The sequence below is a fragment of the Pollachius pollachius genome (genome assembly GCF_949987615.1).
Source record: "Pollachius pollachius genome assembly, chromosome: 3".
NCBI classification, from domain to species: domain Eukaryota; kingdom Metazoa; phylum Chordata; class Actinopteri; order Gadiformes; family Gadidae; genus Pollachius; species Pollachius pollachius.
This window is the reverse complement of record NC_136936.1, coordinates 46,311,729-46,326,831: the sequence shown is the minus strand read 5'-3', so window position 1 is coordinate 46,326,831 and position 15,103 is coordinate 46,311,729. Positions and strand designations below refer to the sequence as shown.

Sequence of the window (15,103 nt, the reverse complement as noted above, 5' to 3'; positions counted from 1 at the left end):
CGTGCCCATGACTGTGTGTGCGTGCGTGCTCATCAATGTGTGCGCACATATGACTCTTTGACGTGTGCACATGACATGTGGTTTGTGTGTGCGTGCTGGATGTGACCTTGTGTGTGCGTGCGTATGACCTTGTGCGTGTGTCCGTGCCCCACGCCACCAGGAAGGAGCCTGTCTGGCAGCGCCAGCCAGGGCAGTCTGCGGGGGGGTTTCCCAGAATGCATCCTGGAGGACTCCGGCTTCGAGGAGCAGCAGGAGTTCCGCACGCGCTGCAGCAGCCTGGCGGGCGGCGTGCAGAGGAGGCCCCGGGAGACGGCCATGATGGCGCCCGCGCGCCGCCGCCACGCCAGCGCGCCCAACCACGTGCAGCCGTCCGACGCCGACAAGAACCGCACCATGCTCTTCCAGGTACGCCGTCGACCAATCAGGGACTGGGGTTAGAATTCTCAAAACAAAAGTATTTTCTTCAGGTGTAGTTATTGACAATTAAAAACTAAAAAAAATCATCAACAAAATAACCCTAACCCTAACAAACATAAGGAGTTATTGAGCCTTTAAGTTCAAGTTAAGACTTTATTGATTTCCAGAGGCGGAATAGTTTTGCAGTGAAAGTGCAGCACAGTAGGACAATGTACAACAGTATGGAGATTTGTTTGTTTTATTTATGTTTACTACACAGGGGATGTGCACAGTACATATACTGTATTGCAGCCCATAAAGCTTGGAGCTCATTATCATCTGTCGTCCCTTGGCAGGAGCTCTGTAAACACCATGCCCCATAAATGTTTTAAGAAAAATAATCGGGACATAAGATATTTATGGAGCATATAAACAGAGAAATTAAGTGTTAGAAAATAAATTATTGCAGAAACAAAATAGACAAACATTTTATGATAATTCGGATGACCTAGATACCCTCAGCAGCCGTAGGCACTTCATTATTAAGAACAGACAATAATAATATAAAAGTTAAGAGCAGACAATCACACAAGTCATGTGTGATGTAGTTAACCTGATAAAACAACGACACACCTGTCCATCACTGAAAGTAAATAACAGATCAACCGAGTATAATGTAATGACGTAAGTCAAGGTCCATCTTTCACCATGATCCAGGCTATTATCATAAGCTTTAGGCCTATCCATGTCTTTAATGTGTCGCTCTTCTGATGGTACCAACACACGGGTTGCCATGACAACACACAATATCACACAGAATTGTGAGCGAACATGCGGAAGAAGGTGCAAGCACATGCTTTCATGAGGAACCATGGGATCCATTCATATGTGGGTCTCAATGGCTTGCAGCTCGCTGAGGGGAATGAATGGTATATGCTTGTTCTGGATGGATGGAGGAAGCGACGACAGGGAATGTGATGAAAGGTTTCAAATGGCCCCACTCATTCGATGTCCTCAGAATTATTGTCTAGTTTTACAGATACAAATTACATTACCCCCCTTTTATTATTTAGAAGCACTGGCAACCAATTTTTTATCAGTCACATGTTGTTTGTATAATTGGGTTAAACACTCCTGCCTTCTGCTCCACTAGAATAAACGGCATGGCCGCTGGCTTCAGCTCTGTTTGTCATTCAATCCCTTTCTACATTTAGCCCAGTCGGCTGGCGTCTGTAGTGGCCGGTATAGCAGGCTGTAAATCATTTTAATGGGGGCTGGGGTGGAGTCGCAGGCTGCAACGTAGACCATTCCTGCCTCACTTTGACAGCCACTACCCGGGCTTTGGGCTTTATTTTTGTTGTTGTTACTTATTAACACTGGTCCCACACACTGGGATACCCTTTTTCATAACAAGCATTGAGCCCAAACAAACCCTCTGCCATTCCCCATACACTCATCCATTTAGCATGTATATTCGCTGGATGAAAAGGAAGGCTAATATTAGGGCCATAGAAATAGAGCTAATATTAGCTGGCTAAAGTGGAGCTAATGTGGAAAAGGAGTACACTGCACTCAATATGAAACTCTGTTGCAGTCAATTATGGGAAAAATAATTGACCCAGGAACGGTAACCTTGATTTTGTGTTGTTATTGAGTGTGTCTGAAAATACGCTGAAGGAGACTTTCGTTATGAGAAACAGAGGAGAGTGCAGGGAGAGTAATGTGGTTCCTCATGAAGCTGCTTGTAACCATCACACATGAAGGTCAAACACCTGATTGATTGCTGCTCTGTCTGCTCTGGCCTTGGTCTTGTTTCACTTCACAGGTGGGCCGGTTTGAAGTGAACCTCATCAGTCCGGACAGTAAATCAGTGGTGCTGGAGAAGAACTTTAAGGATATATCGTCCTGCTCTCAGGTTAGATTGACTGCCTTTGGCTTTCATTACACTGAATCGTATCCCTTCGGTCTCGGTTACGGTCCCGACACGAAGCTAAGAAGCTGCGATTTAATCCTTTTTTGGTCACATTCTCCCTCCTTAGATCCTGTGTTAGAGCTGCTATGTCTGTAATTGTTTTTTAAATTCTTCTGCATGACTGTTTTGAGCACTCTGACCTTTTAGATTTTCATTAAAAACAATAGCACTGGTGGAGTATAGCTTTTCCTTTGCTGCTGTGCAAAGACAATCGCTGACCCTTTGCTTGTGTTCCTGACCTCACGTCTCCTACAGGGGATAAAGCAGACTGACCACTTTGGATTCATCTGTCGTGACCCGGTAGAGTCCGGTCCCAGCCAGTATGTGTGCTTTGTCTTCCAGTGTGCCAATGAGTCTCTGGTGAGTCACCTTGACATGACAAGACTTCTTCCAAAACAAACCGACTTCCTGTCCTTAAACTCGAACCCTTTTTGTTATTGTTAATGGTTGATCAATCCTGACCCTGTTTTCCTCTGTGTGTGTGTGTGTGTGTGTGTGTGTGTGTGTGTGTGTGTGTGTGTGTGTGTGTGTGTGTATTTGTGCCTGTGTTTGGGTGTGTGGGTGTTTTGTGTGTGTGTGTGTGTGTGTGTGTGTGTGTTTGTGTGTGTTTGTACCTGCCTGTGTGTGTGTGTGTGTGTGTGTGTGTGTGTGTGTGTGTGTGTGTGTGTGTGTGTGTGTGTGTGCGTTTTCGTGCGTCTGTGTGTGTTTGTACCGGCCTGTGTGTGTGTGTGTGTGTGTGTGTGTATTTTTGTGCGCCTGTCTGTGTGTTTGTGTACGTGTGTTTGTTTTCGTGTGTGTGTGTTTGTGTGTGTGTTTGTGTGTTTTTGTGCACCTGTTTGTGTACGTGTGTTTGTCTTTGTGTTTGTGTGTGTGTGTTTGCGTGTGTGTGTGTTTTTGTGCGCCTGTTTGTGTACGTGTGTTTGTTTTCGTGTGTGTGTGTCAGGTGGACGAGGTGATGCTGACCCTGAAGCAGGCCTTCAGCACGGCCGCCACCCTGCAGAGCAACAAGACCCCGCTGCAGCTGTGTGAAGCCTGCCCCATGCACGGCCTGCACAAGCTCTGTGAGAGGATCGAGGGTGAGGGCACACACACACACACACACACACACACACACACACACACACACACACACACACACACACACACACACACACACACACACACACACGGACAGACACACACACACACACACACACACACACACACACACACAGACGGACAGACACACAGACAGATACACACCCAGACGGACAGACAGACACAACCAGATAGATAGATAGACAGACAGACAGACAGACAGACAGACAGACTCAACCAGAAAGACAGACAGACACAACCAGACAGACAGACACAACTAGAGAGACACAACCAGACAGACACAACCAGACAGACACAACCAGACAGACAGACAGACGTGCATGCACACATTGCCTCCTATCTCCCCTTATAGTTTTTTTCATAGCAGACTCTTCTTACTCTGTGGCCGTTAAAGCCGTCTAACAAGTCTTCTGGATCCCTCCATGTGTTCCAGGCCTTTACCCTCCCAAGGCCAAGATTGGCATCCAGAAATACCTCTCGCAAATGAGCGAGAACGAGCAGGTGGACATTTTCGAGCGAGTTACGGTGAGCATCGACTCTTTCCCTCGCAGATGGAAGGGATAACGTTTTTCTTTGACAGGTCGAGGTGGTGAACTATTAACCGGTGTTTGGTGATTGATTGGTAGACACAGCTGATCATAAGAAATGAAATTACCCGGCTTCACCTTTCGTTCTACTGTTGTGACCGGGGGTCACATGCTTCCAGCGGCTGAGCACTAACAAAGTGCCCATGTGTCTGTGTCCCTGCCCGCAGAAAATGAAGCCCTCGTCGGAGCAAGAGGAGAACGAGGTGGTGATCATTCATCTCAGAACGCTGTGTGAAACCAAACAGAAGTCCCACCTCCACATCGGCGAGTGCCCGCAGGTAACGACAGACTTGGTGCAAGCTTTTGTGTGGGGGGGGGGGGGAGCTTTATGAATCGATAGACATGCTGAATCACGTTGCAATCCAGCAACCGTTGATACTGCAATCCTCCCCCTCCTTTTCTGTCCTTGTGCACGCCAATGTCCTGTCCCCTCCCCCGACACTCGATAAACATGTCCTAAAGAATTTAGATTAATCTTGATTATTAAGTGTCTGCAGGTTAGTACTTTAATTTATGTGTTTGGAGGACTTCTAAAGGTGAAAAGTCCTTCATTTGAGCTGGCTGCAGATTGGGACCTCTTCCAAAGAAAACTGAATTTCCAAGGTTGTATTCAGTTGGAGTTCACCCAATTCCAGTTGGAGGATCTCGGTTCAGAAACAATGACAACTTTATGCCCTGAGCCCTGATGTGTTAGCCCCGCCCACACCTACAGCAACGACTTCCAGCACGCAAACAAATGTAAATCCCTCAGTTCATTTTTCAGGATTTCTAAAATATAGACTGATATTAAAAGCCCCTGAAGAGTCTACTGTTGGTAGAATAAGTGGTGCTTGACTTCTCTTGCCCAAAATTATGGTTAGATTTCATAATCCATAATTTTCAGTGTGCGATTGGTAATGCCTTTTGAAGCCTGCCGTGAGGGCATACCTTTCAGAGTCAACCTACCTTGACCTTGATGTTTGATGGAACATAACCTCCTCAGCTGAAATCGATGGCATATTCCAGTTTTAAATTGCGCTGCACTTCAACCTGTCTTACTAACCACTACCTGACGCAGGACTATGTGCCTTAGGACACATTTATTATTATTACTGTGTGAGAGTGGATTCAGTTGTGTCTCGCTTTCAGTCTGCCAAAAATAAAGAACAGGAGTTATTCAACAAGGGCTTGTGTACCATGGCCGCCTTTCTGTTACATTGTGTACCATGCTGTTACATTGTGTACCATGGCCGCCTTTCTGTTACATTGTGTAGCATCCTGTTACATTGTGTAGAATGCTGTTACATTGTGTAGCATGCTGTTACATTGTGTACCATGCTGTTACATTGTGTACCATGGCCGCCTTTCTGTTACATTGTGTACCATGCTGTCACATTGTGTAGCATGCTGTCATATTGTGTACCATGCTGTCACATTGTGTAGCATGCTGTTACATTGTGTACCATGCTGTCCTATTGTGTAGCATGCTGTTACATTGTGTACCATGCTGTCATATTGTGTACCATGCTGTTACATTGTGTAGCAAGCTGTTACATTGTGGACCATGGTGTTACATTAGGTATCCTGGCCCCCCATGCTGTTACATTGTGTACCATGCTGTCATATTTTGTAGCATGCTGTTACATTGTGTAGCATGCTGTTACATTGTGTAGCATGCTGTTACATTAGGTACCCTGGCCCCCATGCTGATATATTGTGTTGCGATGGTGTTTCGTGACAGAACGCGCCAAACAGCGCAGCAGGAGACGGCGCCGGTGGTCGTTTCAAACTGGACATCCTGAAGAACAAAGCTCGCACCTCTCTCACCAGCTCCCTGGAGAACATCTTCACGCGGGTACGCTGCCGTTTCATCCTCCAGATACCCCATCTCGCCAAGTTTGATTTGCTTTTACTTTACCGTTTCATCTTTTCAGATGGCTATTCTATCCCTATTCTCCTTTCCAATTTGTATGCCGGCGGCCTGTGTGTGTATGTGTGTGTGTGTGTGTGTGTGTGTGTGTGTGTGTGTGTGTGTGTGTGTGTGTGTCTGCGTTCTTTCTGTATCATTTTCATCCATGGGGATTTGGGGTTGACCCATATCTACTAGTAAGGGTTCCTATAATTCCATCATCAACAGAGTCCTGTGATACAATCTGTTGTTAGAGAGAGAGAATGGGTCAAACAATGACCTGCCAATACAAGTTAAAGCTTTTTGTATCCAGTTTTTTTCTGATTTCACAGGCCAGCAATAGTGGTTTTTTCATTCAATGTGGGTTAGTGGTTAATAATTCACAATAGAGCCCCCTTCCCAAATTAACTATCATTGCCATCTTCATTTGACCAATTGAATGTGCCTTTAATGTTGATTATCCTCTGTGTTTAATGATTCATAATTTATAATATTGAGAATAGCATTTAATAAAATCCACAGTGCCTGTAGTAAAAAGATGTCAGAAGCAGTTGTACTTTTCCATGTGCTCTGTGTATATTTTGACACCCTGTTTAACGGAGCCGTCCTTGCCACGTCTCCCGTCTCCCCAGGGTGCCAGTCGGATGCGCGACCGCCTGGGGAGCATCGGAAGCATGAGCAGCTTCGACCGAGTGAGTGTTTCATCGCCACGGCGACGGGAGCGATGGCTCCCAGGAACCCTTTGCTCAGCAGCTGGGGGAATATGTTTTTCGATCTCTATTTTGAACCAACGCCACGTTAACAAAACGTTAAACACTGTTTAGAAGGGAGGACGAGAGTGAGGAAGAGAGTGGGAGGGATAGACTCTGGACGGCTGAATTGTATATACCAGGACTCTTGCTCATCCATTAAAGAGAAAACTTTTTTATTTTTTGTGTGTGGAATTGGTTGAAAGGTTATTCTGGGATGTTTCTCCGAAGCAGTCTGTAGATAAACAGCGCAGTAGGCGTGGGTGTGAGCGTGTTAGTGTAACTGTCAGTCGACAATTTGGGAAGAAGGGCCTCCATTATGTCGTGGCAGGGCAGAATATGAGGGAGCTGTGTGATCAGAGTCAACCCCTGGATCTCCGTTCCATAACTCCAAATAAATAAGAAGGGGTCTGAGGCTGTAGAAATCATACTAAACACACAAGATGTGATTCAGGACATAGCATTTAGTTTATTCACTTTCTGGTTTTTGGTTTGGAATGTAGAAGCATGGAAATGCTGAATATCTATTTACCCCCATCCACCCTGCTACCAGGTCTCTCTCTCACACACACACACACACACACACACACACACACACACACACACACACACACACACACACACACACACACACACACACACACACACACACACACATTCACACCCCTGCCCCAGCCGATGGCTTCGGCTTCAGATCCTCTTTGACCCTGCCTCCTGCGTCCGTCTCTGTTGGAAGCGGTCCGTGCAGCCCTCAGCCGTGTGAGGGGCTCAGGATGCAGGAGCTCCACGCGAGCGAGGGAACAAAGCCAGGATGTGCAGGCCTGTGTGTGTGTGCACAGCCAGAGGGCCATGCCTTCGTCCACTTCCTCCTTCGAGGATAGTAAACAGGACCTTAAGGCATGCTTGAGAAAGGAACCAGCACGCTCTCTTTTGGTAATGTGTTGTTCTCCTATCGCAATCTGCGTGCTTAGCACGTGTTTGGTGGTCCGTGATTAACTGTCTGCATCGGCGCTCAGTAAGTTGGGTCCATATTTGGTGAACGATCTCACAATCTCACGATCCAGAAGTCTTAACAAGGGCAAAAGCCGTGGTAGGTATCTGATTATAGGAAGCGTGAGGGCGTAGGTGCGTTTTCCCCATCAACCATGGTGACCCAAGTATTGGGTCACCATGCTGTAACTTTTTGCTTTCCGCTAAACAGAAAGTGTCACTGCACGGGACTGTCAGACTGCTGAGCTGTCTGTGGGGAAGCGTGTGGGGGGAAACAGATTGGAAGGCTTTTGGATACGACCGGAGCTCCCCCAAGGGCTGCCCCACCAATTGTGTGTGGTTCTGCGAGCCACAGGACGTTGGCCATTTGAATACAATAGCTGCGGGAGCATGTTGTGTGAAGAGGCACGAGGTTGGCGCTAAAGCTACGAGGGTGCTAGTTAGGAGCTGGGTCGCCGCAAAGGTGTTTTGCTAGGTGAGTACAGAGCTGGACTGGGGGTTTGGGGAGTGCTTCCAAGAGGATTTGGTTGTTTAGGTTCCCTTCCGTGAAGTCAAGTGTAGTCATCCTTTTATTTATTTTTTTCCTTTAATTGCTTGAATAATTGACTTGTTATTCCCAGATCTGTGTATGTAAAAAAAAAAAAAAAAAAAAAAGATTTGAAATTCTATTCCAGTACAATCATTAACAGAGCGCTCCGGGTAAATGTAATCCCTGTTTTGCTTCTGTGACCTCTGACCCCCAGCAGGACGAGGAGTCCCCGGGTCACTCTCCGCCAGCGCCCGCGTCGCCGTCCGGTTTCCAAGACGACGACCCGGGGGCCGAGGGCCTGCAGTTCCGCCGCCGCGCCCACACCTTCAGCCACCCCCCCGTCAAGAAGCGCATCTCCTTCGAGGGACCGCCGGCTAACCAGGGCAAGCACCCCCCGCTCCGTCGGCAGCAGTCATTGGCTCCCGAGCTACTGCAGCACAGGTAACCGGGGGCGACCCCCGACCCTCGCCACCCCCCCCACCTCCCTAGTGTGCCTTCCCAGTCCGAGGTTAAGCATCTGTGTTTCCATGGCGACCTCCGTCAAATGCGCTGTTTTTTTTTTCCCGGGGGGGCGTAATCGCTGTACCAGACACAGTTTGTTGTTCATCTTTAATACAAACAAACTCATTTAAAGCTAACATCATGGGATGTCTAAAACTACCCCCCTTCCCCCCTCACCCCAATGAAGCATTCCGAAACTAACCGTTGACCTTTGACCTAGACAGACAATGTGATCTTTTTTACAGCTACGACCTTGAGCTGAGAAATCCCCCTCAGTAATCAGCTCCGAACCGCGTTACTGTCCGCCGAACAAAAGCCCCACCAGTCACTTCCTGTCACTGTGTTCTGTCCCCATGATTTGAAATCCCGTTAACATATCCTTAACATTTCATTTGTTTTTGTTTTTGTGGCGTTGTCCTCGCTCCGTTGTCGCTCGTCCAGTCCCGCGGGCGTGTCGCGCACCCGAAGCGTCTCGGAGAGCGAGACCTCCTCCTTCAGCCTCGCTTCCTCCTTCTCCGCTCCCACTTTCCTGAAAAGCTTTTACCAGGGCTCTCTGGGCTCGCTGGCAGACAGTGGGAGTCTCAAGAGGTGAGAGGGGCCTCCCACAACGCCCTGCTTTGAAGCCTCTGCAAAGCATGGGTCTGGGTTTCAGATACACACCCACAGCGGTGTGGAGGAGTGACGCTATAGGCTGGACGGGTGGGAGACGCTCCATGGGAGGGTCATTATTGTGTTTTAACAACGGTCAGCTTTTGACTCCTTTTTTTCACCATTCCTGCCCCTTATCAACACGCCACGTCTTCCTTTTCTCTTCTTCACGAGGGAAAAAAAAGAATGTCTCCCTCGCTCTCTTCTTCTTCTTCTTCTTCTTCTTCTTCTTCTTCTTCTTCTTCTTCTTCTTCTTCTTCTCTGGTTTCTGCAGCTCAGAGGACCTAGTTGCCTCTTCCTCTTTCCCACCCCCCCCCCCCCCAAGTAGGAAGGGATGCTGAATGGCACTGTGTCTCGCCTGACCCGCATGCGGATGCACGGGGTTGTTTTGCATGCATAGACCATAACCCCGGAATGTGAGCGCCTCTATTAACTGCACACTGGCCGCCCTGTTGATTTAAAGAAAAAATTGGTTTGTTGTGAGTCCTCTCTCGATTTCAAATTTGAGCACTTTGGTCATCGGTGTCGCTGAGACGCGATACATCGATGTTGCCTTGGTAATCGTGTCGCCGTTTGATGAGTAGCTTAAGCGGTTGCCTTCTGGCACCTAGGGATCAACAGACTGTATTGATCCTTGATAAGTCTATATCAGCATTGTTTGGAGGGCAGCAACAGGCCACCAACATACAAGGGGAAATTACTGTGTGTTGCAAATAATTGTCACATAGTAACAAAATAAAATATATATCTATAAATATATATACAGTGTGTATATATATATATATATATATATATATATATAAATATATATACATATAAAGATATATATATTTTTAAAATCTGTGTATTAAAATCAGTTTGCTTAAGACTTTTAAATATGCTGACTCATGTTTAAAATTAAGAAGTATATATTCCTTCATCGAGGCACTTTGTTACTTAATGCCACAATAAGGAAGCAGCTTGTACCCCAACTGCTGTCGGGGTACAACCCCAAATGCTGCCCCAACTGAGTTGCGTAATTGTTTACAGCAATTACGCAACTCCCTTCATACATCTTTTCTTAATAACCTCCAACCATGACACCAGCAGTTGAGTCTCAAGGATGTCTGCGATAACAAATCAGCGACTCTGGCCTCCCTCTCTGAGTTCATTTCCTGTTATTCTCTAACCACAGGACCAGACAGAGTGGTGTGTGCTGAGCAAGCTCACCCATGGCTCATCATGTTATCTCTTGCATAAGGACATAACTGCCTGTTTAGCTTTTTCAGGAGTTGGAAAAGTGAAGTTTAGGAATAAGTCAACATTGCACATGAAAATTAGCTCTTGGGCGCAACCATGGCTGTTCATGTTATTGTGTTGTTTACTGATGACTAATTCTAACACCTTCACTTGCTTCATTAACAATCGCATGTGTGTGAGTCCCTAAATGAGTTTTAATTCTGACTTTTATCGTCAAAAAGTCATTTTTGTTGTCATCTCCTTTGCCAAAATTGAGGGCAAAAGACTAAAAATATGTTTTTCTATTGAGAGTTTAGCTGTGTATATACTATGTTTGCGTCAGTGTGTGTATGTGTGTGCACATAGAGGTTTTTCTTCACATGTTTTTGGTACACACTGTATATTGCCTAATGATTATCAGGGACCTAGAAATTATATTTTGGTTCCGTTGTCCAAAGTATCACTGTTTTGGTTTCAGACACGGTCAAATGATGCAAAGAACCTCACAAAGCACAAAGTTAAAAGTAGGACGCTGTATGGGTATACTCTAAGGTCGGTTTAGCTGCCTGCTGATCAGTTTGACCCTTGCCTAAGAACAAGTGTCCATCTGTTACAGCTTATCACCTCATCTGTTCCTTCTAGAAGATACAAGAACATACTTGTTGGGGTATAGAATGCATATCATACCGCAGTTTAGCCATATCTAAATGGGATCATTTTTTGTTCCACTGGCTAAACCGTGCAACCCCACTGCCAAAATCCACTTCTCGCTAAGTAGCAATGAAAACACAATTTTTCTACATCTCATGCTTCTTCATAAGCATGACTCTATTCCCGAGACGGGACCACCGATAAATTAATAAATTCCAGAACGCCGACTTCATACACCAGCCCGCGACGGAGTAGAGTATTACTCTCCATTTATGAACCGTTCTCTCGAACTGCGTTTGTTCCGCAGCCAACCTTTCCAGTGCCAAGCACTGTACTAGCACTAAAAGCTCACTCTGTCTTTCACCCGTTGTAACACCGCATCCCTGCCACTACACCACAAAGTATCCTCCAGGACACATCAAAACACTTGGGGAGTACACAATGAAGACGCCGTCCACTTAATATGATACTTATACTTGTCTAATATTATATTCATACCATACTAGTTCTCCCGCGATGAATAGCCAACGTGGGCCTCCGCCAGGACGGGACTTCCAGTTATGGTTCTGCGTCGCACCTTCGAGTTGCATGTTTTGCTGCGGTGTACGTTAGGTACCGCCGCCATCACTTCTGCCTGTGCCGGTAACTTAGCCCCACACAGTGCATCACCCGTGGCATACCCATGGAGTAGTACCCACGGAGTAGTACCCAGGGATCGGTACCCTCCGCATAGCACCCGGGCGTTGTGCCACGGTGGCTATTCGACGTGGAAACATGAAGGAGACTCAGCCTAGAACGTGTGACGTCAGCTGAAAAACCCCTATGGATGTTTGGGGTCGCTTTGGTAGATGACTTGAGGTCACGGTGCTGTGTCTCACTGTGCCGGTGTGTTGGTGGCTGATGGTTGTCTCCTCTCCGGCAGCAATGGGGAGGGCAGGAAGAGGACCCTGTCCGCCTGCAGCAACGATTCTGTAGGCGCAGCGGAGGTCACGACCCCCCGCAAGGTCTCCTGGAGGCAGAAGATCTTCCTGAGAGTCGCCTCGCCCATGAACAAGCCGTCCGCGTCCATGCAGGACCCAGGTGAAGAGGCACGCACACATGCAGGCACACTCACACGAACAGGCACGCACACGCACAAACACACACACACACACACACACACACACACACACACACACACACACACACAGCTTTGTTATCCATTAAAAAAAACAAAAAAACTTTGAAGACACTTGACGAGGTGCAAATGGCCTGTGCACGTGAGATCAGAGGACTGTTATATTTTTCCCTATTTAATTATGGACTGACGGCATTTGAGCACTTTTGACATGAAAACAGCATATTTACAGAGTAGTTGACATCGGTATGTGGGCTTCAGCAGTTGTGCAAACACATAGTTGTTGGCTAACTTTAACCTCAGGAGATCATGTATCTTAGTTACACACGAAGGAATGCATTCTTGGAAAGTAAAACCTGCCTGGACCATGTTGTGTGCAGTTCAAGGCGGTTATGAGGGGGGCACACGGTCAGAAGTTGAGATGTGTAACAAATGTGTGATCAAATGGTACAGTGCGGGCAGGGTCGAGGCCAATAATGCCGCAAAACACTACAACTGTTGACCTGGCACTGCACACAGTAGACAGAGGATTGAAAGGAAACGGTGGACACAATGAGATAAGGAAGACCGGGATTTCACATCGCTTAATGAGATGCTAATTGCTTGAAAACAAGCGTGGCGCTAACGAACGCGTCGTAAATAACAGTTTGATTTAACAAATGTAACAAGCGACAAGGTGACACCTTTTTAGAAGCTGAATAGAAAAGTGAAACTTTTTGCACATAAGATGAATTATTAATGAACGTCTTATCCGGTATTGAGCTCCAATCTAACATGGGTTCTAACCCGGTGCTTTCAGACCCGTGTGAAGCCCGGGACCTGCTGCCCCTCTCCCCCCGTCTGACCCCCCTCGGCTGCCAGATGTCCCGCTCCACGTCCCGGGAGGGCGCCCCCCCCGGGGTGTGTCCACGGAGGACGGTGGCCGACTACCGGCTGCTGTGGAGGAACGCCATCCATCAGCAGATCCTGCTGCTGCGCATGGAGAAGGAGAACCAGAAGCTCGAGGGTGAGTCCGAGTCACATGACGCCCCCACCGCACCCGTTGACTGCGCTCCTTGTGACATGGGCGAGCAGAGGGGCCTGCTCACTTGGGAAAAACACAGGATTTAATAATAACAAAAAATAGATTAAAACCAGTGTGAAAGTTTGCTCCATATATCTTCAGTGTTTTTTTGTTGTTGTCGCACGTTGAATGGGAAAAATATGCGTTGTGTAAACGATGTATGAATGTTCTTTTCCGTTTTTTTTTCCGGCTGTTTACATAATGGGTCGAGGCGGAATTCCCTCCCTCCCCCTCCACGCCGCCCCAGCCGGAGCGTGAGCGTTCCGAAGCAGACGCTATATTTAGAGAGGCGTGTTTGGGCACACTACAAACAGATACAACACACAAACACACACAGGCTGCCTGTTAGTAGGTCAAAGTGCATGGGAGAGAGTATTCTTGTTTTCAACTTCAGTGTGAAATCAACACACACACACACACACACACGTTGTCTTTCATCTTAGATACATTTTCCGATCGGGGAATGTGATTTGAGAAAGGTTGCCCCCTATTGGTGTAAATAACAAAGTATCTTGCCATCAATGAAACTCTTTATTTCGACTCCTGGCACAAAGTGTTTGTGTGTGTGTGTTTGTGTGTTTGTGTGTTGTGTGTGTGTGTGTGTGTGTGTGTGTGTGTGTGTGTGTGTGTGTGTGTGTGTGTGTGTGTGGATACAGTTGCTTTGAGGTCATAACAGTGAATGCAAATTATATTTAAATAGAAAGGAAGGACGATGATTGTGTTTCGTTCAAGGAAAATTTGAACTGTAGCTCTGGTAGTGTGGTGGTGGCAGGGGCAGTGGTGGTACTTACTACAAAACCAACCTCCTGCTTTCTATGTATTGCATGTTTAGGGTCGGCCTTGTCTCTCAGTCCTTTGTGTTCATTTCTATTCGGCTGTTCGCTCAAATATGCCCTTCGTATGGCCCCTCCACACCCTCATCAGGCTCTGAACTGAAGATCTTTTCCTCCTCATGTGCTTATCGTGTGGTTCCTGTCAATGGAGTGAGGAGTCGCCATAGCAACCGTATGCTCGCCCCCCGAAGAAGAGAGCATCTGAAGTCCCGGAGACTCTCTTTTAATCAGTTACATTGAATTGTTCTCCGAGTTCACTCCGTTGCGCTCAATCATTCACTCCAAGATCAATCAGTTAACATTCAATTATTCCGAGGACGGTTAAAAAAAACAAGAGATGTATTTTTGCCTCTCCTTACTTCCTGAAATGATTTGCTCTATTAACATTTCAAAAAGGCACCAAAAAAGCTGACCTCAAACGGAGACCAAAGAGATATAAGGAAAACTCGTCGAAAACACGCATGCTTTTTGACGCAAAGATTTGATTCAATTGGACGCGCCATTAAGGTACCTCTCCTGTGCTGCGTGTCGTTGTGTCGTTGTGTTGCTCCAGCGAGTCGTGACGAGCTGCACATCCGCAAGGTGAAGCTGGACTACCAGGAGGTGGGCCCCCCCTCCAAGGAGGTGCTGGCCCAGTGGGAGAAAAGGCTGACCGCCCCGGGACGGACGACCGTACTGCAGTGCACTGATGAGCTGCACTCTGCCCTCTGCCAGGGTGAGGGGTCCTGTGTGTGTGTGCGTGTGTGCGTGCGTGCGTGCGTGCGTGCGTGCGTGTGGGCAAGTTGAAGTATAACACTAAGAAGTACACTCACTGTGTACTTTGCCTTGTGCCTTTGTGTGTGTGTGTGTGTGTGGGGGGGGGA

General features: G+C 47.1%; 1 protein-coding gene across 1 annotated transcript in view; it reads left to right on the top strand.

Moving 5' to 3' along the window:
- tbc1d4 (TBC1 domain family, member 4) overlaps window positions 1-15,103 on the top strand; it is a 32,169-nt gene that overhangs the window by 8,658 nt on the left and 8,408 nt on the right. The window contains exons 4-15 of the mRNA XM_079731254.1: window positions 161-405; window positions 2,222-2,311; window positions 2,624-2,728; window positions 3,312-3,444; window positions 3,900-3,991; window positions 4,221-4,331; window positions 5,774-5,887; window positions 6,574-6,633; window positions 8,424-8,650; window positions 12,150-12,307; window positions 13,144-13,350; window positions 14,794-14,955. Coding sequence (XP_079587380.1) covers window positions 161-405; window positions 2,222-2,311; window positions 2,624-2,728; window positions 3,312-3,444; window positions 3,900-3,991; window positions 4,221-4,331; window positions 5,774-5,887; window positions 6,574-6,633; window positions 8,424-8,650; window positions 12,150-12,307; window positions 13,144-13,350; window positions 14,794-14,955 — 1,704 coding nt within the window. The remainder of the gene's footprint in view (window positions 1-160; window positions 406-2,221; window positions 2,312-2,623; window positions 2,729-3,311; window positions 3,445-3,899; window positions 3,992-4,220; window positions 4,332-5,773; window positions 5,888-6,573; window positions 6,634-8,423; window positions 8,651-12,149; window positions 12,308-13,143; window positions 13,351-14,793; window positions 14,956-15,103) is intronic.